The 16,604-nt window shown below is 38.0% G+C and overlaps 1 protein-coding gene and 1 long non-coding RNA gene across 5 annotated transcripts in view; one reads left to right on the top strand and one right to left on the bottom strand.

Moving 5' to 3' along the window:
- The window catches only part of LOC309513126, a 284,332-nt gene that overhangs the window by 151,257 nt on the left and 116,471 nt on the right, over positions 1-16,604 (top strand). The window lies entirely within an intron of this gene.
- The window catches only part of LOC309510410 (protein NLRC3-like), a 68,834-nt gene that overhangs the window by 1,078 nt on the left and 51,152 nt on the right, over positions 1-16,604 (bottom strand). For 3 of the 4 annotated variants that reach the window (XM_082185159.1, XM_082185157.1, XM_082185158.1), the window contains 4 exons: positions 10,626-12,563; positions 9,949-10,119; positions 7,914-8,087; positions 2,115-2,276 (listed from right to left, as the gene is read on the bottom strand). In XM_082185159.1, the coding sequence (XP_082041285.1) occupies positions 2,115-2,276; positions 7,914-8,087; positions 9,949-10,119; positions 10,626-12,563 (2,445 nt within the window). Of the gene's footprint in view, positions 1-2,114; positions 2,277-7,913; positions 8,088-9,948; positions 10,120-10,625; positions 12,564-14,945; positions 15,004-16,604 lie in introns of those variants that run through there. The other variant, XM_082185160.1, reaches the window with a different exon arrangement.

Here is a 16,604-nt window from a genome sequence, read left to right as displayed (position 1 = left end):
TTCATGTGTCTCCCTCAATATCACCCTTTGGACTCTCACTTACCGGCTCACCTCTTCACTGCTCCTTTATTGTTCAATAAACTCACTGTTCACCTTCCATTAGGGATGGGGAAATGAAGCCTTGTGAATAAATGAGGCTTTCCCTGACTGTTCCGGGAAAAGATTCAAAGCTTTGAGAGTGTTGAGAACAGCGCCATCTGGTGCTTATTTAAAATAAAGCAGCCATAAGCCTGTGTTAGAAGCTCTGGCAGATGAAGCAACCACAACACACTCCATAGTTTCAATGTTATGTGTACAAATAAAAGCCTTGCATGTTTGTGTTTTATTTGTTCATTAAATAAATTAATTTTCTCTCCTCACAAACCCATCAACCAGACTGAGCCAACAATGACTCGTTAAATAAGATCTGGGGTTCGATCCTTCAATTACCCAAAGCGAAACGTGTTTACTGACTCTAGTAAACCAATACACACCCCGATACAGGGCTTCACTAGAAATTGTGTCCCATGTGTGATACGCACATCGAATCTTCAGTGTCATATGTAACTTCACTACCTTCCATCTTCCTCTCAGTGTCTGCATTATGTAACAGAAGACCGGACCAACACAGAAAATGGATCCAGCAATGCTCTTACTTTGCCTGGACCAAGACCAGCATTCCCTCGAGGCCCACACCACGGCGTTCCTCGACCTGGCGTGACTTACCTCCTTCCCCAACCGATCATTAAGTGTTTTTTTACCATACAAGCCTAAATGCGGAGAGGAAGGCACGCCTGCCCGGTGTGGGACCTCGGGAGAATTTTGAGGCTTTTGTAGAGTGGGTATTATCCCACTGTGGTTCTCAGTTCACCATCGGCCTTTCCAACAGAGGTGAACTTGAGACCATTCAAGAGTCTCGTACCATCATGGCCGCCATTCCATTCGCATCTACCCTTACTGCCGGCTCCGCCCTGGCCGTCTGAATGGATGGCTCCGCCTTGGCCGCCTGAACCAGCACCGCCCTGGGGCTGACGAGGGCATGGCCTATTTGGAGCAAGTAACAGCTTTAAATTGCTTGTCTCCCATTTTAATGCATGGGACGTGACAGTTCAGTTCTTTACGTCCTGTTTGTGTTCCTTCTTGGGACCGTCGTGGGCTCACTGGGCCTCCATTTGAGCCATGAAGTCAGTCCCTGAGAGTCTTAAGAACCTTTTGAAGTTGTTGATGTTTCTAGGTGTTTGAACTCATTCTACTAGAAATGTAGCTTCATCTCAGGCTCTAAGGGTGTGTCTTTGAAAGACATTTGTGCAGTGGCAGGCTGGGCCTCTCCACACTCTTTTATTAGGTTGTATAACAACCTAATAATGTTAATGTTTAAATGGATTCAGCTGAGTCTTAAGTTGGTTTGTGGCACTGGCTAGCTAAATGGTCTCTCAGTAACATGGCATGATTGGATAGGATTCCCATAGTGCCATTTACTGACGCAGAATTTAAGTAAACCTATGAAAGGGAACGTCTTGGGAAACATTTGGGTTTGTGTGTGTGTGTGTGTGTGTGTGTGTGTGTGTGTGTGTGTGTGTGTGTGTGTGTGTGTGTGTGTGTGTGTGTGTGTGTGTGTGTGTGTGTGTGTGTGTGTGTGAGACAGAGAAATTTTGACCTGGGGATCGTTTGCTTTGTTCTAAAATGGACTTACATTGTTACAATGTTTTTGTTTTTCTCTCTGGATTCAGTTTACTTTCACAAGACAACATTTCAAAGCATACAAAAATGTGTTTATGTAAGTGCATGTAAGAAACACTACCCTTTCATTTGTCAGAGTCCACCAGTTTTTGTTCCGCAGTTTTTGTTGTTCGAACAAGATCTGCAGACTAGCATATAATTTATCAGTAAGAGTGTGAATTTAGGCTTCAACGGCACGGCATAATGCTCTCATAGACACCCAGTAAAGCACAATGTTTGGACGGAACCTGACAGTGATGTTTAGAGCCTCTTGTTCAATGACCATGGATCTTTACTCCATTAAAATCAATTGAAAGGTAATCTGATTAAGACTCCTATGGGCTGTTTGCCAAATTTTTCTTAAAATCCACAAAAACAATTACAACAGAGAGGTTAATTCTTATGGGTCAACATACTTGAGTTTGTCCAGATGGCTGAGTGCTTCGGAGAGCAGCTTTTGTCCTGATTCTCCTGGGTGATTGTAGCTCAGATCCAGCTCTCTCAGGTGTGAAGGGTTTGAACTCAGAGCTGAAGCCAGAGCAGCACAACCTTCTTCTGTCACCATACAGCCAGATAATCTGCGACAACAGTAAGTGTTCATTTGTAGAGATGGGAATTGAGAATCAAATACTTGAGATCAGGAGTAGGATAACATTTTGAGTCCTTTTGTGTGCATTTTAATGACTTTAAACAATTAAAGCGCTAGACCCGCATGTTGTTTTCTGTGCTGAACACACACCCAAAGCACGCTCAGAGAAAAAGTGATTTAATGGGATTTTAAACCATTCACGTGCAAGAAGACTCGTGCGCTGTATTAAGACCAACAATTAATTTGCCTTGCCTAATTTCATAATGGCATCATCATATAACCACACTTACCACGGACATGCACGGACTCCTCGATGAAAATGTTATTCAAAACAGACTACAAAACTAGGTGATCTATTCACAAATTGTCAAGACTGCTTGTTATAAATCTTTTTTCATCATTCTGATAAGTATAGTTGTTGTTTGAGCCATGGCGAAAACGGCATCGTTGTTCGTCAGCATTTTCTTTTGTTTCCATAGCATATTAAAAAAACATTATTGTTATTAATGTTATTGTTGTTATTATAATTACAACAATTATATAGGCCTAATAACATTCTTTAGGTCAGAACACAGCATAATCAGTCATAGACGACAATAAAAACCAGCTTCATACGAAGACTTAAAAAAAAAAACTTTTAGCAAGAAATATTGATTCTTCAAATTTTTTCATTATCATTAATGTATGGTCCACAAGAGAAACATTAAGCCAATAAATTAAGATAATTGATATACCATTATCAGTATATGTTGAGGTAGATTCAGCACTCATCTGAGAGAATTGATGCGCCGTGCAGCGTCAGATGCCAAAATTATGCCAGACATTCAAATTTTTCGAGTTCACTTTTGGTGAATAATTTATAATATTACCCAACACTAATGCAACACTAATACTGCGAGTTACAGTAGGTGTGGAAAGTATTCAGACCCCCGGTAAATATGATCAAAAATGGCTGTAAAAAATAAATCTTTCATTCCAAAAATGTGATCTTTCGTTCAAAAACTTGGCAAAAATCTAACCTTTCATTGAAGTAAAAGAATTCAAATTGGGGGGGAAATCACATTATGAAATAAATGTTTTTCTCCAAAACACGTTGGCCACAATTATTCATACCCCTAGAATGTTTTATGAATAAAATATATTTTTTAGCACACCAGGGGGACTAGGAACATGAAATTGTCCAGCCATGACTTCTTGTTTCACAGGATTTTAAATATGAGGAAACTCAAAGGCCAAATTCCCTTAATCATCCATCACAATGTGTAAAACCAAATAATACAGTTCTGATTTGCAGCAAAAGATTGTTGAGCATCACAAAATAGAAAGTGGCTGTAAGAAAATAGCTAAATAATTGAAAATACCCATTTTGACCATCAGGGCAATAATTAATAAGTTATAATCAAGTAAAAATGTTACAAATCTGCCAGGAAGAGGACGTGTGTCTATATTGTCTTAAAGGGGTGGTTTGGGATTTTTGACATCGGACCTAATTTTTAAGTCAGCCTGGTTGTTATTCATCAGTGGAGACATTTTTTTAAAAAAATTATCCTGTACTTATATTTGGATAATTAGCCGATGCTAGGCTAGCGCGAGTCAATGGTATATGTGTTAGCCAGCCATTAAAAACCGTTTTACCCACTCCACAGTGCACCAAACGCAAATCAATGATAACACTAGACTATCGATGTATATGTCCGTTGAGAGAATAATGTTAGAAATCAAACTTACCTTTCATCTCAATGATCCCAAAGGAACTAGTTTCTCAGCAGCTGCGGAATTTTACTTTGCTCCGGTTAGTAATGCGGCAAAAAGTAAACACAGAACAGAAGCGCACTTGCGTCATGTGTGTACCGGCTCACTCGGTTGCCTAGGTAATCAATATCACTCCGCTGCTGCTGTAGACAAGGCTTATGATTACAGGGAACAAATTATAACTAATGCAATGTGATGAAAGGTAAGTTTGATTTCTAACATTATTCTCTCAACGGACATATACATCGATAGTCTAGTGTTATAATTGATTTGTGTTTGGTGCACTGTGGAGTGGGTAAAACGGTTTTTAATGGCTGGCTAACACATCTACCATTGATTCGCGCTAGCCTAGCATCGGCTAACTATCCAAATATAAGGACTGGATAATTAAAAAAAAAAAATGTCTCCACTGATGAATAACAACCAGGCTGACTTAAAAATGAGGTCCGATGTCAAAAATCCCGAACCACCCCTTTAATGCACGGTGAGGAGGATGGTTTGAGTGGCCAAAGACTCTTCAAGGATCAAAGATGGAGAATTGCAGAGATTAGTTGAGTCTTGGGGTCAGAAAGCCTATTAAAAAAAAATCAAACAACCCCTACATCCCCACATGTTGTTTGGGAGGGTTTCAAGAAAAATGCTCCTCACTCCTCCAAAAACTAACTCCAGCATATTCAGTGGTCAGACACGACTGGAACTTCAAACAACACAGGGTTCTGTGGTCAGATGAAACTAAAAAAAGAGCTTTTGGGCAGCAAACACGCTAGATGGGTTTGGTGCACACAAGGATAAAAAGTACCCCATGTGTACAATTTAATATACCACTGGATCTTTAATGTTGTGGGCCTATTTTTCTGCTGGAGGTCCTGGACTTCTTGTTCAGATACATGGCATCGTGGATTCTATCAAGTATCAACGGATAAAAAAATCCAAACCGGGCGGCTTCTGCTAGAAATCTTATAATGGGCCATGGTTGGATCTTCCATCAGGACAACGATCCAAAACAAACATCAAAATCAACACAAAAATGTGTTAGGGAGCACAAAATGAAGCTTCTGCCATGACCGTCCCAGTTCCCTGACCTGATGAGTGGAGTGAACTGAAGAGAAGAAGCACCAACATGGATCTGGGAATCTGAAGGATCTGGAGAGATTCTGTATGAAGGAATGATCACTAATCTCTTGTCAGGTGTTCTCCAAACTCATCAGGCATTATAGGAGAAGACTCAGAGCAGTTATCTTGGCAAAAGGAGATTGCAAAAAAGTATTTACTAAAAGGGTAAGAATAATTGTGGCCAACGTGTTTTGGAGAAAAACATTTATTTCATAATGTGATTTACCCCCCAATTTGAATTCTTTTACTTCAATGAAAGGTTAGAATTTTGCAAATTTTTTGAACGAAAGATCACATTTTTTGAATGAAAGATTTATTTTTTACAGCCATTTTTTATCATATTTACCGGGGGTCTGAATACTTTCCGTACCCACTGTATCCAAAGATCTAACTTTAAATGTTCACTTCAAAATACAAACTCAATTTTTACCCAACAAATTTGTCCACAAATTCCCTGTTAACAAATAGAACATTTATATCCAATATAAGTGTGATGGTGTGCGTAGAAAAAATACGTCATTGCAGTGTGGGCGGTCATGCATGTTGAGTGCACTGGCCCCCATTTCGTGTAGCAGTATGCACGGCATTTTTTGTAACTCTGAAGATGCATCACTAGGCCAGGGTCCAGACTCCGTTGAAAAATCAACTGTATCGAGTTGCTGACTGTATTTCTGGCCCTGCAATGGTTTTGACCATAGATCCAGGGCAAGCATGTGGTTGGATGAACAAAACAACAGCGGTGGCATATACACATTGCCAAGGTGGTATCTGCTCCAGTACCACAAGGGTACTGGGGAACGGTGCTTCCCTGACAGACATCTGCAGAGAGGCAGGCTGGGCTACATCCAATATCTATGCTATATTTTATAATCTCAGAATTGATGCAGTTTCGTCTTAAGTGTTAGTGGGCACAAATAGGTAATATTCAGTCAACCAGTTGGGTGTATCGCTTGCACTCAGCGCCTTTCCCCTCTCTGAGGTGATAATGTGCACTTTTTTGTCCATGTTTTTTGGTCCTATTCTCCAGCACTCATTGGTAGCTGAATCTGGTGGATGAATTCGCTACCAGGCCCATAAGTCATGGCATGCCCCTTTTCAGGTGAGCCTGTGTACTTGGGTTAAGTGCTCCAGATGTGCTGATTCCCTAACAGTAATCTCATTTGATGCATTTTCACTTTTTGTTAGTCTCTGTTAGTAAACCCTGTCTTGGTAGAGCCTCACTCTGCCACCAGTCACCGTGGCTGTAGAGTTTCTCCCTACTCAGGCAGAACCCACCACAAAGACATCTTTCCATGTGAAGCACTTCCCACTAGGGAAGTCCATGTGATGTATTCTCCACATGTTAACCTCCCTTCAGGCATGATATCTCTGTGGTGTTCTTTTTTCTGCACAAGAAAAATAACACATTCCCCAGCGCAAACTTCTGGTCTGCACAGCTGGATGTTTTTATTTTTTAATCAACAAAAAAATCAAAGGGCTTGTTTTATTTTATTTTTTGAAAATTACTTATTTCCATTTTTAAGTATGGTCCTGTATCACCCCCCTTGTGGTACGGGGGCTACGGCAAAATTGAGGCGTTGGGAAGGTTATGATGTGGCCTGGGTGCACTTGTCATTAGGCAATTCAATGCAAATTCCACTCATTCATTTTCATTGGCCTTTTCTGAAGTATCAGAGGTGTTTAGAGCTCTCAAAGGCATCCCCTAGTGCCACTACATCAACACGTCTCGTTCCCTTCATCAGGAAACAGAGGTTACAATAGTAATCAAGATGTTAGTTGACATGTAGTTGCAAAGTAACCTATATTTAGTAGAATATCTAAAGTGGACCATTGAAATAAAGTGTAACATTTATTATTACAGTGAGGACTATGCAGTGTTTTATTTAACATTTCATTATTCAGTATTTGTATTTCTAACTTGAATGCTCAAGTTTGATGGACCTGCTTTTGTTCTTATTTTATTACTAACCTGTTATCAATAATTACTTGAGAACTTTTTACTTATGTAAGTTTGGTTAGTATTTGTTTTTTCTGTGGTATTAAAATTGGTACAGAGAATTGTTAAATTTCACTTGTATCTAAAATGTTGGTATTTGGAATTGTATTTCCAGCAGAAAAAAGTCAGAAATCAGTTTTATTCTAGCTTTATGCATTCTTTTTATCAACATTTGAATGTGGGTAAGTTTCATCCAAAAAGCAACATTTTGAGCAAAAATCTGAGAAAATAAAGTTTTTGTCAAAGACTACATCTGGATCAGATTCAGAACGATGATCAAAACATAGATGGAGTAGATTGAGTCCATTAACACCCCTAATGCTTGTACAGTCCAATAGCTCGTCCTGGGTCGACATTTCATTTAATAACGTTAGGCAGTTTTGCAGTTTAATGTTGATGATCGTGTTATTTTATATATGCATATGACTACATACTGTATATCACTTGTTTTTGCATCTCCTTTGCATGTGTTTTGATCGGGAGATTCAGTACTCTTTCAGAAGATGCCTAATAGCGTGTGTAAAAACGAAAACAAGGAAATCCGGAAATTTCCGTCAATGGCGGGAAAGAGTTAAAAATAAAGAAAAGCATCACACACAAAAACAAAAACATTTCATTTTTTGTAAAAAAAATTGGTTGTAACTGGATATAATAACTGTTAGCCTAACATGTGTTAGAATAGTCAGTTAATTAATCATTGCATTTATTGCCTGAATAGTTGATTAATCATTCTAAAAGTCATTAGTCTATTATCAAAATACATACCTCAGTATATTGAGTACACAGTTTGGACTCTTCAGTCCAGCACAGAGCAGCTTCACTCCTGAATCCTGTAGGTCATTGCTACTGAGGTCCAGCTCTCTCAGGGAGGAGTTTGATGATTGTAGAGCTGAAGCCACATTTTCACAGCACTGATCGGTGAGATTACAGAAGACCAATCTAAACAGGGTAATGAGATAAAATCTATTAGATATGCACCATATAGATACAAACTAATGTTTGAGGGAACTGTATGCACTCATAGTCAGCATAGTATGGAAAGGCTTACATCTCACTGTGATGCTCACAGTTATCATGTAATAATGACAACATCACATATGGATTAAATAATAAATAAGTAAATTGCAGATTAAGGAAAATGTATCCATGTGTAAGACAAAATACATATATGTAATAATCTTCTATATTTTTTTTACTGCTATATAATTTAATTACTGCAGATACTAAATTTGCCATCGGCTTTGACTTGGTTTTGAATTATTTTATTTTTTTTACAGTTTTCATTCACAAATGCTAGGACACATTTATCAATACCTGGGTCGCTTTTTCCAAAACTCTTCAAACAGTAAGCACAACACCAGTATATGGGCCAGATTTACCAACAGCCAAGAGCAAACCCTCTTTGGGTGTTAAAAAACTACTGTCAGGATTTACTAAAGACACGCAGTGAAAAAATAGTGCTGGAAAGGTGTGGACAGTTGTTTTGCAGCAGCTGACCTTGTTTCATATGCATTTGTAGGAATTTCCCTTTCAGATGCAAAATGTATGGGAGAAGAGTATTTAAATGAATCACTCAAGGTGATTTACTAAGGTTTGCGCCTTTCAATTTGCTGTTATTTGCGGCATTGTTTACCGCCCAAAAAAAGCATGTCTTAAACCAGACGCTAATTTGTGCTGCTCCTGGTAGAAATAGTACAAGGCATCAGTTTACTGTCAGGGATTTTGTGTTGTATCGCCTCGTTCGTGTCCAGTGTAGACAGTATTAGTTAAACTGAAACATTAAAAATATAAACAAATTTATATTTATTTATAAATTACCAAATTTTGTGTAACGACTAAGCCTGTTTTTGATTCACTTTAACCATTTTATTATCTCTGGTACTTTTGATTTTTACAAGCCATCCGTTCATTTTGTTTTTAGCTCAAATACAGTTCTGAATTAACAGGTGCTCACACCCCCCTAGGGTGCCCCACAGGTTGAAAACCTCTGCTGTAGCCCATGAAAAAAGTTACTTGAATAACCTATACTGTTATATAACTATACACAGCCAAGATGGCTGACACGCCTGAGCCCTCAGCCAAGATGGCCGACCACGCCTGAGCCCGTTACTGAGAGAAAGTTTCCCGAGCCAGAGTCCAGTGAAGGCTCCTGCCCCTGACCAGAGTCCTGTAATGGCTTAAGCCCCTGACCAGCCCCAGAGTTCAGCACAGAGCTCCGCTCAGTGCACGCTCCAGCCGCTGAGTTCGCTCCAACACATGAGCCCGTTCCAACCCGAGTCCAATCGTTCTTGACTGAATAACTTTTGTAACTATATTTGTAATGTATATTTTATTTATAAAGTGCAGTGTTATTTTACATTTGATTACAGTTTCTGTACTTGAATACTTGAAAATCTTAAAACTGTTTATTTCAATCGTATCTTTGTTCAATTGTATTTATTTGCTGCGATTGTTAATTTTTTATTTGTTCTTTTTTTAATTAATGAGTGTTTACTTGTCTTTAATAATGCTTGAAATTTATATTAGTTAGGATAGTTGTTTTTCTATGGTATTTCAAAAACCACAGGCAAACGTTCCTTGAGTAAGTGTTCTTTAGCCTGTTGATTTTTGTTCATGATATTCAGCTACAATTAAATGTTTTGCAATAAGACTAAAGTTTTAAAGTTTTATCTAATCGTTCAAATTCAAACGAAGGTAAAACTGAAGATTATACCAGCACTAGAACCACCAAACGCAATGGTTAATTAATAATACATATATTTCCCTTTGAGCTAATTGCTACACAATGTGAAACTCAAACCTCAGTATGTTGAGTTGACCGTTTGGACTCTTCAGTCCAGTAGAGAGCAGGTTCACTCCAGAATCCCGAAGGTCATTGTTACTCAGGTCCAGCTCTCTCAGGGAGTTTGATGACTGTAGGACTGAAGCCACAACTTCACAGTACTGATCAGTGAGATTACATTGTGCCAATCTGAAAAAATTGAGGACTCTGGTTAAAGAGGTATACTGGTGTGCTGATATCCCCACCAGATTGCAAGATTTCCTTGATTAACCAATTTTTAGCATAAAGATAAAGATGATTTTTCACTCTCTGGTCTTTACAGCAGAAGGATCCAACAATTAAAATAATTACAGTATGTGACATTTTATGAATATTATGTCACATGTTATGTGTAAGCTTCAAAAAAACTTTCATTAATTTAAAACTTTATTGTAAAAAGTATTTTTAGATGAATTCTGTCATTACATGTTTTTAATAGACGTTTTCTTAATATCAGAAACTTGTAATTGGCTGTGATTTTTTTTGTGATGTATTAATCAATAATTGGTTTGAAAATGAAAACAACACTTAACTACAGTAATTTGTGTTTTATGACTGTGAACAAAATTCCAGAAAACATTTATCAAACCTTCATTACAACTTTTGTTAAACGTAACTGTGTTCATATTGTAATATCATTAGATCATCACACTCACAAAGCTTTTCGGCAGTTCCTCACAGCAGGTAACAGTCTCTTTCGACCTTCTTTTGATTTGAATGCATAATTTTTAAGGTCAAATTCATCCATCACCTCCTCTGACATCAGGATCATGTTTACCAAAGTTGAACATTGTGCAAGAGAAAGGTTTTTGTTTTTTGTTTCAGATTTGAAAAATGACTGCATTTTTTCAACAACAGAATTTTTCTTCATCTCAATCAAGCAGTATGACAGATTCATCCATCTTTCAGGACTGATATTGTTTTTTTGACCTCGTTTGAGGTTTTGGATTATTTTCTTGATGCTCTCTGGGTTGTTCTCTGTGTGAATCAGGAGATCCTGTAAGAGTCTCTGACTGGACTCCAGTGAGATGCCATGAAGGAATCGAAGGAAAAGATCCAGGTGTCCGTTTTTACTTGTCAAGGCTTTATTCATTGCTCCTTTAAGAAACACATCCAGTGGAACATTCCCAGACTGAGTTCTGGACTTTCCTGTAAGGAATATTTTCAGAACTTCATTGTTTTTGTGTAAATAGCAGAAAAACACATACAGTGCAGCAAAAAACTCCTGAAAGCTCAAATGTACAAAGCTGTAAACCTTCCTGTGATAAATCACAGATTCCTCCCTTAAGATCTCAGTGCAAATCCCAGAATACAGTGAGACGTCCGTGACGCCTATGCTGCTCTCTCTCAGGTCCTCCTCATAGAACATCACATTGCCCTTCATCAGCTGATTGAAAGCCAGTTCAGCAAGTTTCACAATCACTTCTCTGTTGGACTGCAGGAGTTTCTCTGGATCTCTCTCTTCATTCTTCTGGTTCCTCATACTAGTTTGAATGAGGAGGAAGTGTATGTACATTTCAGTCAGAGTTTGAGGGATTTCTGCACTGAGATCTTGTTTCAGGATGTTTTGAAGCACAGTGGATGAGATCCAGCAGAAGACGGGTATGCGACACATGATGTGGAGGCTTCTTGCTTTTGTGATGTGTGAGATGATTCTACTGGCTTGATCCTCATCACTGATTCTCTTCCTGAAATATTCCTCCTTCTGAGGGACATTGAATCCCTGAATTTCTGTCACACGGTTGATGTAGTTTGAGGGGATCTGATTGGCTGCTGCTGGTCTGGTGGTGATCCAGATGAGAGCAGAGGGAAGCAGATCTCCTTTCATGAGGTTTGACATCAACACACCCACTGATGAAGACTCAGTCACATCAGAAACTTTCTCACTGTCTGAAAATATCAGTGTAATTCTGCTTTCATCCAGACCATCAAAGATCAACACAACTGTACATTCATCATAAATCTTTGGGTCCAGATCTTGAAGTTCAGGATGAAAGTCTAGCAGAAGTCTGTGAAGACTGTACTGATGATCTCGAATCAAGTTCAGCTCTCTAAATGGCAGCACAAACATGAAATCTACATCCTGATTGGCTTTTCCCTCGGCCCAGTCCAGAATGAACTTCTGCACAGAGACGGTTTTTCCAATTCCAGCGATGCCTTTAGTAAGAACAGTCTTGATTTTGTCTTTCTTCTCTCTTCTCTTCTCCTCATATCCTAGTTCAGGTGAAGGATCAAAGATGTCATTGCAGTTGATTGGAGTGTCTTGGAGTGTCTTGTAACTTTTCTCCATCTGTAACACCTCATGTTCTTCATTCACTCCTTCACTCTCTCCCTCTATGATGTACAGCTGTGTGTAAATCCTGTTCAGGAGGGTCTGATTCTCTTGTAGGTTGAGTCCCTCAAATAAGCTCTCATACTTGTTCTTCATGCTGGTTTTGTGCTGGTCTTTGACTCTCTGCAGATCATCATGCACTGGCTGGTGAGAATCGAGCTGCAGGGCTGCTTCTGTGTCATGATGACTGATGTGTTTCTGACAGGAGGAGGATGTACTGGTCTGACAGGACACATCTCTGATCTGGTCAGCTCTCACACCACTGAAAACACATTAAGAAGAACAGAGAGACAAAAACAAACAGAAAAGAATAGAGACATGTATTACATATTTAATATGACATTTCTGATTTGAAATCATACCACATCTAGAAAGAAGTGTTTATTAATGAGTCTCCTTTTAAATATAACATGATTTCTATTTATTATAGCCAAATAATTTCTTGACATCCCATATAGAGTTTCCTCAAGGTTATCTTTAGGACCGATGGTAAGTTAGTAAGATACATTTTGCCCCCATTTGGGGTAGATAATGACCAGCATATTTAAAGGATTGTTTGAATATGATATTGATGCATCTAAGGTGACAAAAATAATTTCTGTGTAAATAAACATGTAACAGAGAAATTATAGAAAGAAGCATAGAGCCCATTTTACACTAGAAGCGCAGCAGAGCAGAAGCAGAAGCAGCACAAAAGTTGTGCGTATGCAGAGATTAATTGCTGCATTCACACTGTAATTTCAGGACTAATCACAGCATTTCTAGAGCCAGCTGCAGCTGATGGTGTTGGTAATCCATTTTCATTTTGATCATGAAAAATGCACTGTTGCTTTAAGTGAGCGTGAACAGCACAGCAAATAAATAGACTCGACACAGAATCGTACACAGCACCACTGCTTCTGCTATGCGTTGTTGTGCGCCTCATCGTGCCGTGTGAAAGTTATAATCTGTTAACATGGACCGCTGAAAATAATATGCACTGTTTACCATTCTGGTGTCAAACAGACCTAAGAAAGCACACATATGCACATAACAACAACAATATAATTAGTTTGTCAATAAATGACAATATTTATTTGTGATTAATCTAATACTGAATCAGTTCCTATAACTATAATTATTATTATTAATTATCAGGGGTGTAGTGGTGCACAGAATGCACTCTTGCTTAGGTCATATTTTTTGTAGGACTGATAAAAACAAACAAAAGGTAATTGGTCATAATCAGCTACAAAACTGAAAAGCACTTCTTGTGTTAAGTACAAAATAAACAGAATAATGAAAAAAAAAAACTTTTGCAGAGATTAGTTTGCTTTGTGTATGAGAGTTCATTAACATGCAGTGACAATGGTGGATGCACAAACAAAATCACAGAAAGATGAGTGAGAAGGAGAATATGTGCCATCTACATCTGAGCCTACTTCACCTTTCCACAAGAAGGCGGCAAATTAAGTGACAACTGAGTCTTCCCGTTTCAAGAACATGCATGTTTCATCACAGGACTGTAGTGAGACTTCCCCGAGTCACAACACAAATCGGCACAATGCCAAATGATTGTGTGTCATTATAACAGCGGAAACTACTTAAAATACCCTGTCATTTAAGGTCATACTGATAAGAGTAAGTAATTTTATTGTACACTCACAATAAAAAATTGTTTTTCTTTTGTAAAATAAAAAAAAGACAAACAGGATGGTGCTTTCTGCCTCATAAAGGTCTTTCTCTATCCTTTACAGTAGTGTTCAACCAGTGCTCTGCTAGAAACTTTCGTCAGTGTGTGTGAACAAGGACTCTCTGTGGTTCTGATCAGTTCTAATCACCTGTGAAGATTTTTTGAACATTAAATGTGTAAACGAAATGTACTAAAATTATTTTAATCAGACGAGTAAACAGTTTAACTTTTAGAACCCTATAAAAAATTTTCACATCTAAGAATAACTTCCTCATCAGCTCTCAGTACTGATTATCAAATGACTGGTGTTTATCTCAACAGATCTCTTCTGAGGATAGAAATTGGATGAATATTTATTGAGGCCGAAATGTGTTGAAGCCGGGGACTTTGGCACAGTGCAGTCCACATAGGTCTTGTTTTCAATGATTCACTGAGTACTCAGCAATAAAAATGTAAAACAGGGCAGGGCTGTGCGATAAAGTTTTGCATGTGTGTGTGAGACAGAACCACTTGTTTGTGTGAAGTGAGAGTTTGTTGTGTGTTTGTCTGTATGTGAGGTTAATCTAGGTCTGTACGATTAACCGAGATTTGGCTTAGTGCAATTATAGAATTAATTAATTAATGACTTATTAAATTAAATACAATTTCATGGTGAATCACAGCACTGTGATCAAAGCGGATCGATCAGTAAATGCTGTTCCATCTCTACAAGCGCTGTGAATTTAAGTCACTTTTAACATGCATTTGAAAAAGCAACACGCGCCAAACATCTTCCCAAACTTGTGATGAGTAGTTTTACAAACCTTTTGTCCAACAAAAGAGAACATTTATGTTAAACATTTGGTTTGACATAACTTCCTTTTGTGGTCTGACGATGCTTCATATCACAGAATGAGGCAGAATACTATTATTTTATAGTATTCTATACAGTAGGGGTGTAACAGTACACAGAAGTCACAGTTCGGTACGTACCTCGGTTTTGGTGTCACGGTTCAATGTGAGTTCATTACTTTTACATGTCCGGCCCCCAGTGTTGTGTGTAACGCGTTACAAAGTAACGCGTTACAGTAACGTAACTACTTTTTTGGGTAAAAAGTAGTGTAACGCGTTACTACAAAAAATTTGGTAACGAAACGTAGTTCCTTTTTCAATTCGGCGCAACGTTACTTTTCCCATGGATATATTTGACAGCGACACTGCCTCAGGTGCGCGCTTGAGAGAAGAGAACTGTTGAGAACTGAAGAAAACGATTTAGTTTCATATTTATGTTTAAATTAAATTAAATAAAAAAATTGCGCAATATATCGGGAGACAAATGGAGTGTGGAGACATGATTTTGACCACTTTATTAAGTTTGTTTTTGTAGAAAACCTGTATTTAAAGTGAATTTCGTTTTGTATTAATTGTATCTTAATTTTAATCAATGTTTTATCAACCAATTGGCTGAATTTAATAAGAAGTAAATTAAAGAAAACTATTTAGTTTCATATTTATGTTTAAATAAAATAAATAAATAAATAATTGAATCTATGTTGATTATATGAAAAGTGAAAAGCGTGAGTAAGATCATAATTTTGTGCAATATATCGGGAGATAAATGGAGTGGGCAGACATGATTTAGACCACTTTATTAAGTTTGTTTTTGTAGAAAGACTTTCTTTAAAACGAATTTCGTTTTGTATTAATTGTATCTTAATTTTAATCAATGTTTTACCAACCAATTAATTGCCTGAATTTAATAAATAAGTAAATATGGCATGCAAAATAATCATGACGGCACCAGCGCGTGAACTGGAGCTCCTCTCCATACTGTAAATGAACCGAAACTCATAAGCTACTTGTCTCACAGACCTGAGAAATATATAGAAAGCTTGAATATGTGTACTTTTAAACAAAATATTTTTTTTTCTCTCAAAATCTCTTTTTTTTCTCCTACTCCCTTGATAGAGTGAGTCGTATGTCTGAAAACTAAGCTTATGTCTTCTATATCATTTTGTCCTATGTTATCAAGACGCGATTCGCACCGGTGTTAGAGAGCAGGGAAGCTTTATTGGCTGTTGCCGAAATTTAAAGTTCGGTGGATAGGGGAAGCGGAGCGGAGAGAAGTGGCGCGAGCACGCGGCTCATCGCGGAGTGTCGCACTCTACCCCATGATGCAGAGCCGGCTGAGAATAAAAGTTGCCGCACACAGCAGCGCCAATGAGAAGGACTTTTTTTCTTTTGAAATTGATACTATTTTTTATAATAAAGAGCACAAAATAATTACCTGTTATGTCCTCCATTGTATAACTTTATGTCTACATATTTAGGAACAGATATTGGGTTCTGCCCAAAGTCAAGCAACATAAAAGTAACGTAAAAGTAACGAGTAACGTAAAAAGTTACTTTCCAAACGGGGTAACTAAGTAAAGTAACGGATTACTTTTTTTAAAAGTAACGAGTAACGAGCAAACACTACTTTTTAAAAGTAACTTCCCCAACACTGCCGGCCCCCAAGATTCCAGCTTGCTTAAAATAAAAAAAAATCAAGGAATTGTTGATTTGTTACTCTAACTGATAGATTGACTAATGCTGTGGGGTAAAATGCAATGGCTGTTTTCAAACTTGTTGGTTTGATTAATGTGTTGCGCG

This window comes from Leuciscus leuciscus (genome assembly GCF_965113295.1).
Source record: "Leuciscus leuciscus genome assembly, chromosome: 1".
In the NCBI taxonomy this organism is placed as follows: Eukaryota; Metazoa; Chordata; class Actinopteri; order Cypriniformes; family Leuciscidae; genus Leuciscus; species Leuciscus leuciscus.
The sequence above is the reverse complement of the archived record's forward strand: the minus strand, read 5'-3'. Positions and strand labels throughout refer to the sequence as shown.